Source organism: Colobus angolensis, unplaced genomic scaffold (assembly GCF_000951035.1).
Source record: "Colobus angolensis palliatus isolate OR3802 unplaced genomic scaffold, Cang.pa_1.0 Scaffold255, whole genome shotgun sequence".
Classification (NCBI taxonomy): Eukaryota; Metazoa; Chordata; class Mammalia; order Primates; family Cercopithecidae; genus Colobus; species Colobus angolensis.
In genome coordinates this window covers 3,616,928-3,633,330 of record NW_012115766.1, presented here as the reverse complement: position 1 = coordinate 3,633,330, position 16,403 = coordinate 3,616,928, and the positions used below count along the sequence as shown (strand labels likewise).

General features: G+C 37.0%; 1 protein-coding gene across 3 annotated transcripts in view; it reads right to left on the bottom strand.

The window, feature by feature from the left end:
• KATNAL1 (katanin p60 subunit A-like 1) overlaps positions 1–16,403 on the bottom strand; it is a 90,407-nt gene that overhangs the window by 38,397 nt on the left and 35,607 nt on the right. For all 3 annotated transcript variants that reach the window (XM_011946927.1, XM_011946929.1, XM_011946930.1), the window contains exon 4: positions 7,736–7,904. In XM_011946927.1, coding sequence (XP_011802317.1) covers positions 7,736–7,904 — 169 coding nt within the window. The remainder of the gene's footprint in view (positions 1–7,735; positions 7,905–16,403) is intronic.

Below are 16,403 nucleotides of genomic sequence, written 5' to 3'. Positions count from 1 at the left end.
AACAGGCAAAGGATATGAACAGACACTTCTCAAACTATCATCAGAGTGAACAGGCAACCTACAGAATGGGAGAAAATTTTTGCAATCTATCCACTGACAAAGGGCTAATGATACCCACAATCCAGAAGGAACTGAAACAAATTTACAAGAAAAAAAACCAAATAACCCCATCAAAAAACAGGCAAAGGATATGAACAGACACTTCTCAAAAGAAGATATTTATGCGGCCAACAAAGAGAAAAGCTATCATCACTGGTCATTAGAGAAATGCAAATGAAAACCACAATGAGATACCATCTCACACCAATTAGAATGGCAATTATTTCTTTTTTTAAAAAAAGTGATTTTGTATTCTATTTCATATCTGTGTTAGTCCCCCACTTTCATGTTACAATTGATAACTGAAACCCATATATTGCCTACTCAATGTGCCAGGTACTGTTCTAAGCACTGGATATATATTAACTCTCTTATTAATCCTAAAAGTCCTATGACATAGGTCCTCTTATTATTTCCATCTCATAGATGAGAAAACCAAGGCACAGAGAGGGTAAGTAAATTGCCCAAGGACACGCAGCTAGATCCTAGGGAATACAGCTCGAGAATCAGTGCTTTCAACCACTTTGTACTCTAGCAAACTGCTGCACACCCCTGGACTACTCTTACCCCAGTGTGAGAAGCAACACAGGAAAAGTTAGACGAGGTTTCTAAATTGCATCCCACTCTAAGACTTTATTATTTTACAAAGTAAGATAGGTTAATAAATGCAAACAGTGCTTACTAATTTCAGTATCATGCCCTGCATTTGAGTGTTAACACATTTAAATTGAAATTATGAATCCATAGCATTCTGCACACCTATCAATATACATGTTATTTCAACAATATTTGCCAGTACTATGTGCCAAGCACTATTCTAGGCACTGGGGATATCGCAGTGAACCAAACAGAAACCCCTGCCCTCATGAGGCATATATTATTCAACTTAGGAGGCACAATATATTAATAAGTAAAATATATAGTAAAACAGAGACAGAATACCAAGTTCAAACGTGTCACAGTCAGCATATACTTCACAAGTCTGAAGAACAACACAGAAATCAACAGAAAGAAATGAGATGAGGGGAGAAAGAAGATGAGGTCAAAGAAGAAATGGATGCCAGACTACGCAGAGCCTTGGAGGCCACTATAAGGACTTGGCATTTAATCTAAGATAGGAAGCCACTGAAAGTTACGAGCAGAAGAAAGACACAATCTGAGCTATGTTTAAGAAGAACTCCCTGGCTCCTCTGATGCCAACAAGCCAGGGATGGTGTGTTCTCTCATGTTTTATTTTACACTTTCTGTAGTATATAGAATGGTTAAAACGAGTGGTAGAGTCTGAGAGAGGATAAGAAAAAACACACACGGCTATTAAGGCCCCACATTTAATCTTACTATATAAGAAATACCAAATACCACATTAAGTAAGAGCTCATGCACTCCTATTAAGATAGCCTTGAAAGTGGAAAACTTAAGATAGCTCAATAAGGATATACCAATTCTAAAATCAAGAAGCTAAAGCACTCTCACTTGGCAAGGCTGAAATACAGTAAGACTGTTCAGTCTAAGAAAAATATGTGTATTAGTCTTCTGAATAAGAGGTTAAAATATTTGAACGCAACTCTTCCTATGACCTAAGACCTCATCCCCGTCAAAGACTAAGCTGACATTTGCACAGGAAAAGAAAATCAAAACCAGAATAGCACACATTTCCACAAATGGGTTTAGAATTCTAAATCACAAGTTTGGTCAAACAGTTACTTAGATATTAAAACTACTTTACTATAATCTAGTACGACAAGGTAAAAAAATAAATAAAAACAAAACCCAGCACTATAAATTAGCTACCACCAGAGACAAAATGTGTGGAGCAACTTAATATTCAAAGGACAGAACAAGATATTTCTTAAAAACAAGTCATAATGATACAAATAGCCAATGAACATATGAAAAGGCTTTCAACCTCATAAATTATCAGGTAAATATACAACACTTGGTAAATATCCTGGGAAAATCACAATGAGATATGATTATGCCTAAAAAAGACAGACAACATCAAGTGTTGCCAAGGATGTGGAATAACTGAAACTTCACCCCCGTAGGTAAGAGGGAAAACTTGTGTAACCACTTTGGAAACTGGTGTTATTCACTAGTTTAACTTATGCATAGCCTATGACCCAGCAGTTCCACTCCCAGGTATAGGCTCACAGCATATGCATATATATGTCAAAGGATAAGCAGAAAACCATCCAAAGCAGCATTACTCACAGGAGTCTCAAGCTAAAAGCAACCCAAATATCCATTAGTAAGAAACAGATTTTAACTGTGATATACTACTATATGACAACAAAAATAAACTACAAATATATACAACACCAGGAAATAATCTCACAAATACATGTTGAACAAAAAAAGCTGGACACAAAAGAATACTTACTGTACATAAAGTTCCAAAATAGGCGTAATTAATTTATGGCATTAGAAATCAGAATAATGGTTACCTTTGGGAAAGAGGTAAGTGGCAAGGATTGGGAGGGATCACGAATATGGCTTCTGGGGTGCCAAATGTTCGATTTCTTGACCCCAGAGCTGACGGTTACATTGAATTACAAGGCTTACATGCAGTGAGATGCTGAAGCTGTTTCTTACTAGTTTTTAAGTGTCAGCTACTAAATTTTCAGAAATTTTGTGAGCCAGCTGTGAAATGCAGCCACTAATAAATACTAAATTACACAAACTTTGAATAGGTTATATTTTTAAAAAAGGAAATAAATACTCAAAACTCCTCACATCCTAATTATTTCACTATTACCTATTCTCTTGAGGTTCCACAGTTTATTGTATCTCTATGGTGGAAACACCATACAATGGTAGGCTGCTACCCAAACTCATCTCAACTATGAGTTCAGTGACATGATGCTGAAATCCATCACACAGGTGGTATTTACATCACAGAATTAGCAAATGCTATAAATCAGGGCTTGATTTATCGTTTTCTTGACTGCCTAGATTTAGAAAAGTAATGGGGAAAATGTTAATAATGCAGACTAAACTTAAAAGCATGTCATTTTTGCTGTTACACTGTAAATAGCACAAAAAATCTGATTATTCTTCCAGTATTTGAAAACTGCTCAAGTCATTGATCGATGAGTGAAGCTCTAGCATGTTTTTGTTTCACTATCATCTTATTCTTTAATGTGTACACACACATACACCTTTTTTCATAAAAGTAGTTATTAATATACACCACTGGCTAGATTATAATTCATCAAAAAAGCACCACTAAAATTTGTGCACTTTTCTTCAATAAAAATATTTTTTATGAAGTCACTGTTCATTTGTATAATCAATCAACAGCTCTCAAAAGAATACGTCAATCTAGTTTGCAACATCTCTCCATATCGGATATCCCTAGACTTACTCATGAGAAGGAAAGCCTTCTCATGATAAATGGCCATTTGTTATGTATAATTCAATGAAATAAAGTCCTTTAACAATGTCAAAATGAATTCAGAGAATATAATTTACCGTCCTTTAATCTGAATTCTATTTAAAAGTATATATAGCTTTAATCATGAGATAATGGAAGTACTGCTCATTTCACTGAGTTAATTAACCATAAAACTATAATCTTAAAAATATTTGAGAATCAGAGTTTTATAAATTAAGGTTATAAAACAAGAACATTTCTTCTACTACCTGATATTTTACTTTTAGATTATCCTTCTTAAATAAAAAAATCCTTTCGCTATGTATATTTCTATTTGACTCGAAGTTTAAACAGCAAAATAATAATAAATCCGATTTTCCCAGGTGCTATGGTCTAAACGTTTGTGTCCTTCCAAAATTGATGTTGGTATCTGAGCCCGAATGTGATAGTATTAGGAGATGGGGTTTTCGGAAGGTGGTTAGGTCAATGAGGTTCCTGCCCTCATGAACAGAATTAGCGCCCTAACAAACGATTCCCAAGGCAGCCTGTTGGCCTTGGCAGCATCCTGTAAGGACACATGAGAAGGTGCCCTCTGGAAGGAACAGACCCTCAGCAGATACCACATCTGCTAGTGGCTTGATCTTACACTTCTCAGCCTCCAAAACTGTGAGAAATAAATTTCTATTCCTTCTCAATTACCCAGTCTCAGCTATTTTGCTATAGCAGGAAGAAGAGACCAGATACATTGAAATAAAACTGAAAAAAATATAACTTAAAAGTTAATTCATTCAGGCCAGGAGCTACATTTCATTAACATTTGTATTTCTAGCACCTAGAATTATTACTGACACAAAATGTGCACTTAATAAAGATGTGTTCAACAAACAGAGTACTAGTTAGACTTATGGCTGACCCTGCAGACCTCAGGGGGAAAAATGATAAAGCCTCAACAACAGATCACTATGCAAAATGACTGCTACTTACTGAAAAACAGCATTTTAAGCTGGGACCTAACCTGAAGCCTGTCAGTAATTTTAAAAAAGAAAAAGAAAAAAAGACATAATCACTCTCAGAAAACAAACTGGTACTCTTATAAGAAGACAGTAAGCATTTTCAAATAAGAGGCTGTATAGCATAATGATTAAAAAACTCAGGTATTACAATTAGACAAGGTTCAAATCCTAGTTCGCCATCTATCTGCAGTTAAGACTTCAGTGTCTCAATTTCTTTACACATAAAACAGGAAAAGTAATGCTGAGCTCACAGGATTATGCAGGGATCAAATAAACCAATAAATGTAAAAAGCTTCAAAGAGGGCTTTTTTGGTAGAAAGCTTCAAAAAGGATAAGTGTGCTCAAGAAAGACTAACATTTGCTACTACTGCTATTATTAGTTGTTCCATCATACAGTTCCCAACACCAAATTAAAAATCCAAAAATATACCAGGGACCTTAAGCAAGATATGTCTAACTTCTCTTATCCTCACTTTTTTTACATCTATAAAGTTAAGTACATAGAGTGCTACAGCAGCTTTCAAAATTCTGACCCAGACATAAAGTAATAAATGCATTCTGGATCATGAACTGGTGTACATAAACGTATATGAATACATTTGTATATATTTTATAAATAAATTTTTATCAAAATAATACTGTACTTATTGGCAATAAACTCTGAATTTTCTGTTCTAGTTCAATTTTAAAGCTGGTAGCAACACACAAAACTGATCTTAAGAAAAACAAATACAATAAACACTGGGGACTCCCATACCACTGAGGGTACTTCCAAACAACACTAATTTTCCTTTTCTGTTCTGAGACCGAGTTTCGCTCTGTTGCCCAGGCTGGAGTGCAGTGGCAGGATCTCAGCTCAATGCAACCTCTGCCTCCCAGGTTCAAGCGATTCTCGTGTCTCAGCCTCCCAAGTGGCCGGGATTACAGGTATGCACCACCACACCCAGCTAATTTTTGTGTTTTTAGTAGAGACGGGGTTACACTATGTTGCCCAGGCTGGTCTTGAACTCCTAGGCTCAAGCGATTCACCTGCCTCAGCCTCCCAAAGTGCTGGGATTACAGGCGTAAGCCACTGCCACTGGTCCCAACACTCATTTTCAAATCAGCTTTTAGCAGAAGTAGATAGCTATTAGTTTCACCTAAGCTGCTTCAAATCCTATCGCAGGCTTCAGTGAGTTTTAGGAACTTCAGTATCCTAATGAATATCTGCATGGTTACGAAAATTGTAACTGCATCAAATATAACTTTCAAAGGCTAATGAAGTTTGCATGAGTTTGTTTTGAAAAACTGTAGTCCCCTCTGTTTCCACAGTGACTCAGAAAATATCTTTTATCTCCAAACAACTGCAGAATTCTTTTCTTTTCTTACATAAAAGGGTTACTTTCTAGTGACATTCTGAGTACTTACATGTCAATGAAAGCATAAGACTTAGAAAATAATTTAATAACATTATAAATGAAAGACAATTTATAATTTCCAGAAAAAAATGTATTTGACATTCAAAAAATGCTGCTTGATTATTTTGTTCTTTGCTTAAGAGTCACATTTAAAAACCAACATTTAATTGTTCTGGATCTCTTTTGTTAAATCCAATCCAGACTTTTTATCTAGCTCGGCAAGTGGGGATACTACATAACGTGAAAAATCTTAGGTTAAACAGGAAAAAGAAGCGTGACTTCACAAATTCCGTTCTTCCGGTCTTCATCTCTTACTGTGAGAGCTTAGCAAGTTTTAGCCCTCTGTACCACAGCTGCTTCATCAGCAAAGTGGGGATAGGAAGACACCTACTTCACAGGATTGTTTCATAAATTACTTTTTCATCACTCTGAAGGGTGCCTAGCAAAGCAGCATCCAGTAAACCATGACCATGGTTCCTCTCTTACGTAAATTCAAAACTGGAAGTTCCTTACCCTGTTCTAAAGGTTTATCTAAAAGCTGCTAGCAAACGGGGTTGGATTTCAGCCCCTACTGTATTCTCTATAATGCAAACCAATGCATTTTTATGCAATGCATAAAAATGAAGAAAAGAAACAAAAACAACATTTAAGATACAGAGTTTCAAGTATCCATTTATGTGGCTTTTGATAATGGGGAGAACAAATTCAAAGTTAATGTATTTATTACTACCCTTTGCTAATCCCAAAAAGGATATGAAACAGAATCACTTGCTGTTTCATGGCATAAAAGCTCCCACAAACTACAACATTAAAACAATCTAATTCCATTTTCAGTGTCCTATTGAGGCAGGGAGGTAGAATATGTCTTTGAATTATCTCAGGAATACTCAGAAAACACCAATTTTATTCTATCATGGTCTATGTATTATGGATATAAGACCTAAGAAGTTGGTCTAGAGTCCTTATCTACAGATCAAAATTATATGTAATAAAAATATTCAAATACAGTTTTGATGGATAACCACTTTTTATTAGATATATTATACATATCATGGCCTGAATGTGGTGACAGATCCTGAATCTCTAACTAGTAAAAAACTTCTTTGTGGCAATTCAATTACATTATCATTCATTTATGACATCACAGTAGAAATGGGAAATACTATCACTTAAAATTGTTTTCTCTTTTTACTAAAATTAAGGCCTAAGAGACACATCAGATCATCCTGGCTACCTCCTTCCTCTGTAAGATTATCTTCAACCCACTGTCCTAAGTCCATTTTAAGGGAAGTACACAATTTCCACCCAGTACTACGTTTATTCACCAATCAATTTCCTAAGTAACTAAATGTGCACAATGAACCCTAAGAAAGGGGAATTTTCTCAAGGCAAAAAAAAAAAAAAAAAATCTTGTTCTATGATAATCTACAGATAAATCAAAGATACTTATTTTTGGCAGTAGTAAATCATATCCCTCATCTTATTCTGTGAACATATATATCTACTTTCTTGTCTTTCCCCATAACTGTTTTCACTTATTGCTCATTTCTATTCAGAATACTTATTAAAATATTTTTCAAAAAAGTTTTAAAGCTGTATATTTTCTTACAAAGGATCCATTTCACTAAATATTTTTACACATGTATGTGTATATATATATTTACTATGCCTCTGAGGTCATTTGCATTGCAGCATGGCCTTCAAAATACAAAGACTACTTAGGCTTTGAACGAGACTTGTTTCTAACTCTTCCCCGTCAAAACCAGAGGATCTTGAAAAGCCAACACAAATCGTAACATCCACCAAGAGTCCTGGGCTTCAAGCGAGTGAATTACAGAAAGACAGCGTCTTGCCTTGTCATCTCTCCCTCTTGCTCTACAGTCCTTGTCCCTACTTGTAGAAGGCTTTTCACTCTTTGATATAGGATGTGCTCGGCCTACGGGTCCCCGGGCTCCTACTCCTGCCATTTCTTTCCTCAGAGGTCTTACTTCTCGACTGGGACGCCTGATCTGAGGTGGAGCTCTGACAAAAAAAAAAAAAAAAAAAAAATTAAAATTAAAATTAATCAAAGGCAAAAGTATCTCAATACTACCTCAGTCAATAAAATTGTTAAATCAAAAAGTCCGAAATCTAATTTTTTCACCTTTGGCCAATTCACACCCACAACTATAGGCTGGTTTTCCCAAATTCCTTTTTCTAAAATACACTGGCTGATACAATTATTAAATACACAAATAACACACATAGCAGCAATTATTCTGTCAAAAGTTAACTATTAATCACCAATAGAGGGCAACACAGACTATCCCCATCTAACAATCTTAACAACATAATGGAAAGGCAGTAATTTTATTCATTACTGTCCTAAACCAAGAATAAGTATAACTTTTTTTAGAAAAAAGCATTAAAAACTGTAAGGATAGGAATTCTAAATAAGTCTATTTGTACAGTTTACTAATTTCTGTTTGACGATCAAGATGATTTTCTCTGCTTCTATAATGGAAAATGAAACATTTTATTCATCAAATTACAAATGGCAGAGCTAACGATGAAATCTTTAAGTAATTTATGTTTTAAAATATTCATGTTTTGAGAATGTCTCACTGAATCATTCAAATTATCCAGTCCTCCAAATGTGATTAAAAATTTTAATACATGTAAGTATGCATTCAAAACAGCATATTTTGTTTCATCTACTGTGGAACCTGTCTCTGCAAACAGTGAAGTTTTGAGGCTTCTCAGCACAGTTTTTGTCTCTTTTTGATTCTTGGGAAAGGGACTCTATCACTTCGTGTCTAATCTTAGTTCTCTCCTGAAATGTCTCTACCTCTGTTTTCCTACCTTTTCTCTCTCTATAGCTATGTATGTATCTGTAACCCTCCAGATCCCATATGTGTATTCCATTTTTAACCACATGCCGTATCTATTATTATCCCCTTTCCAGCCTCACACTTACAATTCACCTAACTCATCATGGAGTTCCGTTCCTCCTATCAGAAAAGGTGACACATATGCATAATTCAAAGATAGGAAAATGGATAAAAAGCCATGAAGGTTGCAAACGAAAGGCCAAAACGGTAAGAAGAAGAAAAAAAAATGTGTTAACATGTTGCAAATCTGACGCAGCATATTTAGATGCTGGAATTAGACTACATCATGAAATTGCTATAAAGCTGGTGCAAACCGTGTCCATCTATGAGGTTACCACACACTGACATCTTAATCCTTCGAGTTCAGTCCAGTTAAACAAGTATTTACTAAGGCACCCATTAGGAGGTATATGGCCTCTACCACTCTGACCCTAGGAGGAGACAAAGAACCTTGTGAAAGAAATCCACAGGAAAGGAACTACAGAATAGTGCATAGTAACGGCTATGAGGCATTTTGAAATTTAAAGTATTATTACATTATTGTCTTTAGGACATTAGCAGTCTTTTAAGCATTCTGCCTATAAAATAAAAATGTGGTGAGTCTGGTAAATAATAAAAAATTGTTATTGTTAAATTGCTCTATTTCTAGTATTTCGACGTGACCACTGTTTTTTTGTTTTTGTTTTTGTTTTTGATGAAGGGGTGGAAAGTACTAGAGTACAACTTTACTTTTGTTTGTATATACCTGTGTACACATAAATGTCTTTCTTGAATCAGATTTATGGGTATGGCCAAAGACAGTAAAATGAGACCAGGAATCTTTTCCACACAGGATTTGCATCAAGTCTGCTCTTCTGTGAGCGGCTTCACCTGCTGTTTAAACAGTCTGTTTTCTTTGTGGTCCTGCTTTTCAGACTCAATAGCTAGCTAGAGCCTCCGCTCACCAACAGCAAGCCCATCCCTCCCGGCGGGATGGCAGGCTGCTCGCCGGCGGCTGGGCCTGCTCTGCCGGACCTCGTTGCTCGGGGTGCACTGCAGCAGGTCTCAGACAACATTCCTTCTGCCTCCTCAGCGTGTGCTTTCCCCTCCTCAGCTTGCAATTCAACGACCACCTTCCCTAGGAGTCCTGCTGTAGTCCATTCTCCACACACACCCCGCTCAGTAAAGCCGTATTGTGGAAGAATTGGTTCAAAGCTCTTACACCGGCTGCATTCTGGGTGTTTGCCATTACTGACCTTGTCCTGCCACTCAATATTCTGATGGGCTCCTAAATGGTCTGAGTGAAACTGCTCAAGAAGCCAGCTGTGTTGTTTGTGGCAAGGCCCCTGTCTCACAGGAAGTGTGCCTCTGCTTTGTGAGTCTTCAGTTCCATCTCACTGCAATGGGATATTACATTTGTAACAGACTCTGTGGACTTCCCAAAGGACATCCTTGATTCTGTTCTGTACTTCTTTGTCCACTAGTGCACCACTGCACAATGTCATGCTTCAATTTAAGGACTCAGTGACAGCTTCCAGGCTGTGTAAACAATAAAGGTCTCAAGGCTTCTTTTACTAGTCTCTCTTTAAAAAGAGACTGTGGTAGGATTACATAGCGTCCTTGACCGCTGCCCTAATGGTCAAACAGACTGACACTGTACTAGCTTATAGCACTTCATATTTACAGAGTAACAGGTGAAAGACAAAAGTATCTATACTGGGCTCAATTCTCCTATTTGAGATTTCCCTATAGGAATAAGAAAGATGCCTTACTCTATCACAGGCAAATAAGCCTCATCTCCTTTGAAATTCAGTACTTCCTCTTTCTAAGCTATATTAAGTATCGATATTATATGTACATGTTCTTATTGGTACTGCTTTATATAGTCCAGATACAAGTCCTCTGTCACACACATGCTTTGCAAATATCTTCTCCCAGTGTGTGATTTGCTTTTTTCTTTATTTTTGCATTTTATTTTCAACTTTTATTTTATTCAGGGACACACGTACAGGTGCAAGTCTGTTACCAAGTTATTTTACCTCTCTTAATGGTGTCTTTCTTGATAAAGAGAAGGTCATAATTCTAGGAGTCCAATTTATCAATATTTTATATTTAACGTTTTAGTGGCCAGTTTAATAAATCTTTGCCTACCCCGAGATCATGATGATATCCCTCCCATGTTTCCTTCTAGAAGTTTTACTTTATTACTTTTAATATTTTAGGTATTGATTATTTTATATTACTTTTTGTATGATGTGAGGTGGGGAAGAAAAGCATCTTGATTTTTTTTCGCCCAAATGGATAATCAATTACCCCAGAAGCATTTACTGATGCAGCCCACCTTTTTCTACTAAATTTCAGTGGTGTCTTCACAAACCAAGTGACTTTTCAGAATTTAATCATTAAGGATACCTTCTGGTTCTAAAAAGGACTTTGGAAGTTTTAAATTATTTGCTATCAGATTATAAACAGATACTGTAAGTAGGAACCTTTAAAATATTATTAATTATTTCAACAAATAGCTAAATCTTACTGAATGTAAGGCACTATGCTATACAATGTAAAAGGCTGTATTAAGGGTTGGATGCAGTGGCTCACACTTGTAATCCCAGCACTCTGGGAGGCTGAGACAGGCAGATCACTTCAACTCAGGAGTTCCAGACCAGTCAGGCCAACATGGCGAAACCCTTTCTCTACTAAAAATACAAAAATCAGTTGTACATGGTGGTGGGCACCTGTAATCCCAGCTACTCGGGAGGCTGAGGCAGGAGAATCACTTGAACCTGAGAGGCGAAGGTTGCAGTGAGTTGAGATCGTGCCACTGCATTTCAGCCTGGACCACAGAGCAAGGCTCCATCTCAAAGAAAAAAAAAGGTATGCCCTCATTATCTAAGCAAATCAATTACATTCAGAAATATATGGAGCACCACAGACAATGGTATGATACAAGTTGACATGAGTTGTTTTTTATCAAGGGTGTTTTTTGTGCAGAGAATACTCTTCAGAGGCTTACTTTGATTTTTAAAATATTCAATTTATTAAATTTAAAAATGCAAAAAGTCAGTTTTTCCTTAAAGCTTTCAGATTCAGCTACAATTTTTTTCCATGTATGAGTCTAGCAGATTTTAGAAGTCGCTTTTAAGAGATTTTTTTTTTTTTTTTTTTTTTTAAATCAGTCTCTTGGCCAGGAGTGGTGGCTCACACCTGTAATCCCAGCACTTTGGGAGGCTGAGGCGGGCAGATCACCTGAGGTCAGGAGTTCGAGACCAGCCTGCCCAACATGGCGAAACCCCATCTCCACTAAAAATACAAAAAATTAGCCAGGCATGGTGGTGAGCGCCTGTAATCCCAGCTACTTGGGAAGCTCGGGCAGGAGAATCACTTGAACCCAGGAGGCGGAGGTTGCCGTGAGCCGAGATCATACCACTGCACTCCAGCCTGGGCAACATGAGTGAAACTCTATCTCAAAAAAAAAAAAAAAAGTCTCACTTACTCTGCTGCCCAGGCTGGAGTCCTGTGGCACAATCTCAGCTCACTGCAACCTCTACCTCCCAGGTTCAAGCGATTCTCCTGCCTCAGCTGGGATTACAGGAATGTGCCACCATGCCCAGCTACTTTTTGTATTTTTGTGGAGACAAAATACAGGTTGGTCTTGAACTCCTGTCCTCAAGTGATCTGCCCACCTCGGCCTCCCAAAGTGCTGGGATCACAGGGGTGAGCCACTGCACCTGGCCCACTTTTAAGAGAGTTTAAAATAATGCTTGGTCCCATTTATGAACCTCGCTAATAAAATGCCACCAGAATTTTGTAACCAACATTTATAAATTTAATATATTTTCTTCTTAGTTCTTGTCTATTAGTAAAGCATAATTTACATATAATTACTTTTATAAACTTAAATCAAGTTTACAAATAAAATATTAAATTTCTCCTAAGAGTTCCAATACAGTACTTAACATACATTTTCATGTACGAAAAAAATCACGAGTCTAAATTATTCCATAACACATTTAAAGTGGAATTGCATACATGTCACCCTCATTAGCCTATTTTCTTAAATATTCCAAGTACATAAAAAATAAATATGCAAATATATACATATCCTTAAACAGAAAAACATTATTACCATAGTTTTCATCCTCTTAGACATGTCTAGTCTTAATTTTAAATCTTCCTGGAGTTAAAAGCTCTGCTTAACTACTACAGAAAACACTTATCCAACTTAACCAAGGTAATAGTAAACCAGAAATTTCAGATGGTTTAAGATCTGGAGCTACAGACATACTTCTCACACCAAAAATTATACAATCCCATTTAATATGTTGGGGGTTGGATTCCTAGCATTTTGATGTTACCCACAACAGTTATTTAAGCTGAGATATTGAATGGATTCTTGTCAGTACTTCTGATGAGCCATACTAAAATCTTATTTAAAGTTGCTAAGCCATTTATTCAATCATTTCAAGAGTGAGGCAAGGGGTGTGAAAACTACTAAACCTTTCACTAATGATAGAATTCCATCACTCCCAGGCAAGTTCATCACTGCTTGTATCTTGGTTTTCTTTGGCTCTACAGATAGGTCATTGCCTTCACCATTAAATTCTAGACATCTTTGAACTTGAAAAACCTAAGATATTTAATTTATTTTTTGCGTAACTCTAAAGACTTTAAGACTTGACGAACAATGGTATTTTTTCATATTATCAGGACTATATAACTTCTACTCTACAGATAATAAAATAGTATCAGGTGAAGTTTAGAAAAATTCTCACAGGTCTTTGTCCAGTTTATTATCAACTCCTGAGATTATTCTACTGATTTATAAAACCAAGAGGATATTAAAAGCATGTGACATACTACCAGCATTCACTAAGCCTATAATTTAGCTGAATGTACATACATATTTTACAATTATACTAGACATCACTTTCTGTTCACATCACAGTGAACTTTCTGTTCACTCTTGCTGAAGAGTCCTCAACTCAAATATAAACAAGTCACAAAAAAACCCAACAAACTGTAAGATAAGCCCCTCAAGAACTGATGATAGAACTATAAAAATAATATGTAGTGACGACAAAAATAAATAAGCTAAAACCTTCCCACAATATAACATGTAGGAATTCTAGGTAAAATGTAACCAATATCCTTTTATATACATAGCTGACCTTACCATAAGGTAAGTGAAATACCTAATAGCCAAGAAAGAGAGAGAGAGAAACAGAAGCACATGAGCTGAAGACATGGCAGTCCGTCAGTGTTTTGGGCCTCAGATATCTGAGGGCTTGAGATTTCTTGACCACAAGTGAGATCTGAGACAGGGTCACAGCCCCACACAAGTCAAAGAAGTTGAATTGAGACTACCACATAAAGCCAGGACCCTCAACGGACAATCACTTTAGTAAAAGGGTAGAATTTTAAAGACAGAAGAAATGAGTACATTTTTCTACTTGGATCTATGTTCTACATTTGTGGAGTGAAGCAAAAGTACCCCCTAGATATAGCAGCAAAGGGCCCATCCTCATGTGATTTGTGACTCAACTTCACACTACCTTAAGTGGAGAAAGTGGGCCTAAAGGTGGGCCTAGCCAGGTAACATCCCTAAGGCACCTGGCTGAAGCAGACACAGGTGTCTCAGGAGTGACACCGTCTTCCAAACAAGCCACATATTGAAATGACTTGTTAAGCCCTTGCTGAAGAAAAGTTCTCAACTTTACCACAAACAAGGCTCACCAGAAGTAACATAAAGCAAGATGACTCTCAATAACTTTGATAAGAGAACTGCCAGCTATAGGCTACAAAATAAGTATGTTTAATATGATTAGAAGCGTTTAAAAATTTGAGCAAAAGATGCACAAATCTTAAATATAAATAAAAATAAATCTACACTTAAATAATTCACAGTGACACTGTTTAACACAAAGACAAAAAAAAAAAAAACCTTAAAACCAATGAGAAAAAAGTTACCTATAAACAAACCACAGACTGGTAATACAAACCAGAAGACAGAAAACTATTACTAATGTCATCTTCAAAGCACAGAGACTAACTACCAAACTAGTATTTTATATTAAAACATCATGAAAGAGTGATAGGAAAATACAGATATTTTGAGAAAAGAACTGTTAGTTTACCACTAATAGAGACCTTGGCTGTAAAAACTACTAAATATTCTTCAGCAAAGATGAAACTGAATCTAGAAATAGTGAAATGCAAGAAATGGTAAACAAAACCATTGGCAAACGTATGGATAAACCTAAATAAGTATTTTATTTACTCGTTCTTTCAACAAATATTTACTGAATACTTACACTGTGGCAGGCAATATTCTTGGTGCGGAGGGTAAAGCAGCAAACAAATAAAAAGGCCCTGACCTTACAAAGCTTACAATCTAGCAGGGACGGTAACACACACATAATACAATACAATATATAATATAATAATATCAGATGACAATGAGTACTATAAAGAAAAATAAAGCTGAGTAAGGGAACAAGAGTGGTGACAGTGAAGGGTAAATATGTAAAATAGGGTGGTCAGGGTAGGACTCTCTATGTGCCATTTGAACAAATGAGGTGAGGGCATTTGCCATGTGAACATCAAGTGGGTGGAAGTAAGGGACAGGCAATGAAAATGACAAACACATCTTGAGCTCTTCCTATGTGTCCGGATGTTCTTCACGCTTTACATGCGTTAAATCATTTAATTCTCGTAATAACCCTATGAAGTAATTTTCATACTGATCCCCAACTTACAGAGGAGGAAAATGAGGGACGGTTGAATGATTTGTCCTCAGAGAAGCCATGTGGTAGGGCTAGGAGAAGGACCTGCTCTTGCACTGCTATAAAGAAATACCTGAGAATGGGTAATTTACGAAGAAAAGAGGTGTAAATTGGCTCACAGTTCAGCAGGCTGTACAGGAAGCTGGCATCTGCTCACCTTCTGGAGAGGCCTCAGGAAACTTACAATCATGGCAGCAGGTGAAAGGGGAGCAGACACATCACATGGCCGGGGGGCGGCGGGGCAGGGAGGGGAGGTGGAAGGGGCAGTGCTACACACTTTTTAACAACCAGATCTCTTGAGAGCTCTATCATGAGAACAGCACCAAAGGGGAAATCTGCCCCCATGATGTAACCACCTTCCACCAGGCCCTCCACCAACACTAGGGATTACAATTCAACATGAGATGTGGGCAGGGACATAGATCCAAACTGTACCTAGCCTGGTGAACTGTCAAGTTCTGTGCAAAGGAAACATGAGCTCCTGGAGGGTAAGGACCTTCTTTCTACTGCTCTTTGGCTCCATAGGGCTCACAAAGCTAAGGACTAGGGAGCAACAAGTGGAAGAGATAAGAGAAAGAGGCTGCAGTCAGAATAACAGAGGAAAAACACAGAATTGTGTAATGTCACAGAAGCCTTAGGAGGGAAAAGAGAGTTCCAAAGAAGATGGTCAACATGATATCAAGTATTATGAAAGTAAAACAATGTTAGTCCAGAGAACAGACATTTTCATTATTAAGTGAGGAAGTTATTTGCTATTTTCAAGAATTCAGTCCCAGTTCTGCAATGACTGAAGAGCAGCAGGATTTCTTATAATTAAGAAAAAAGGGGCTGGGCGTGGTGGCTCAGGTATTTAATACCAGCACTTTGGGAGGCCGAGGCAGGCAGATCAC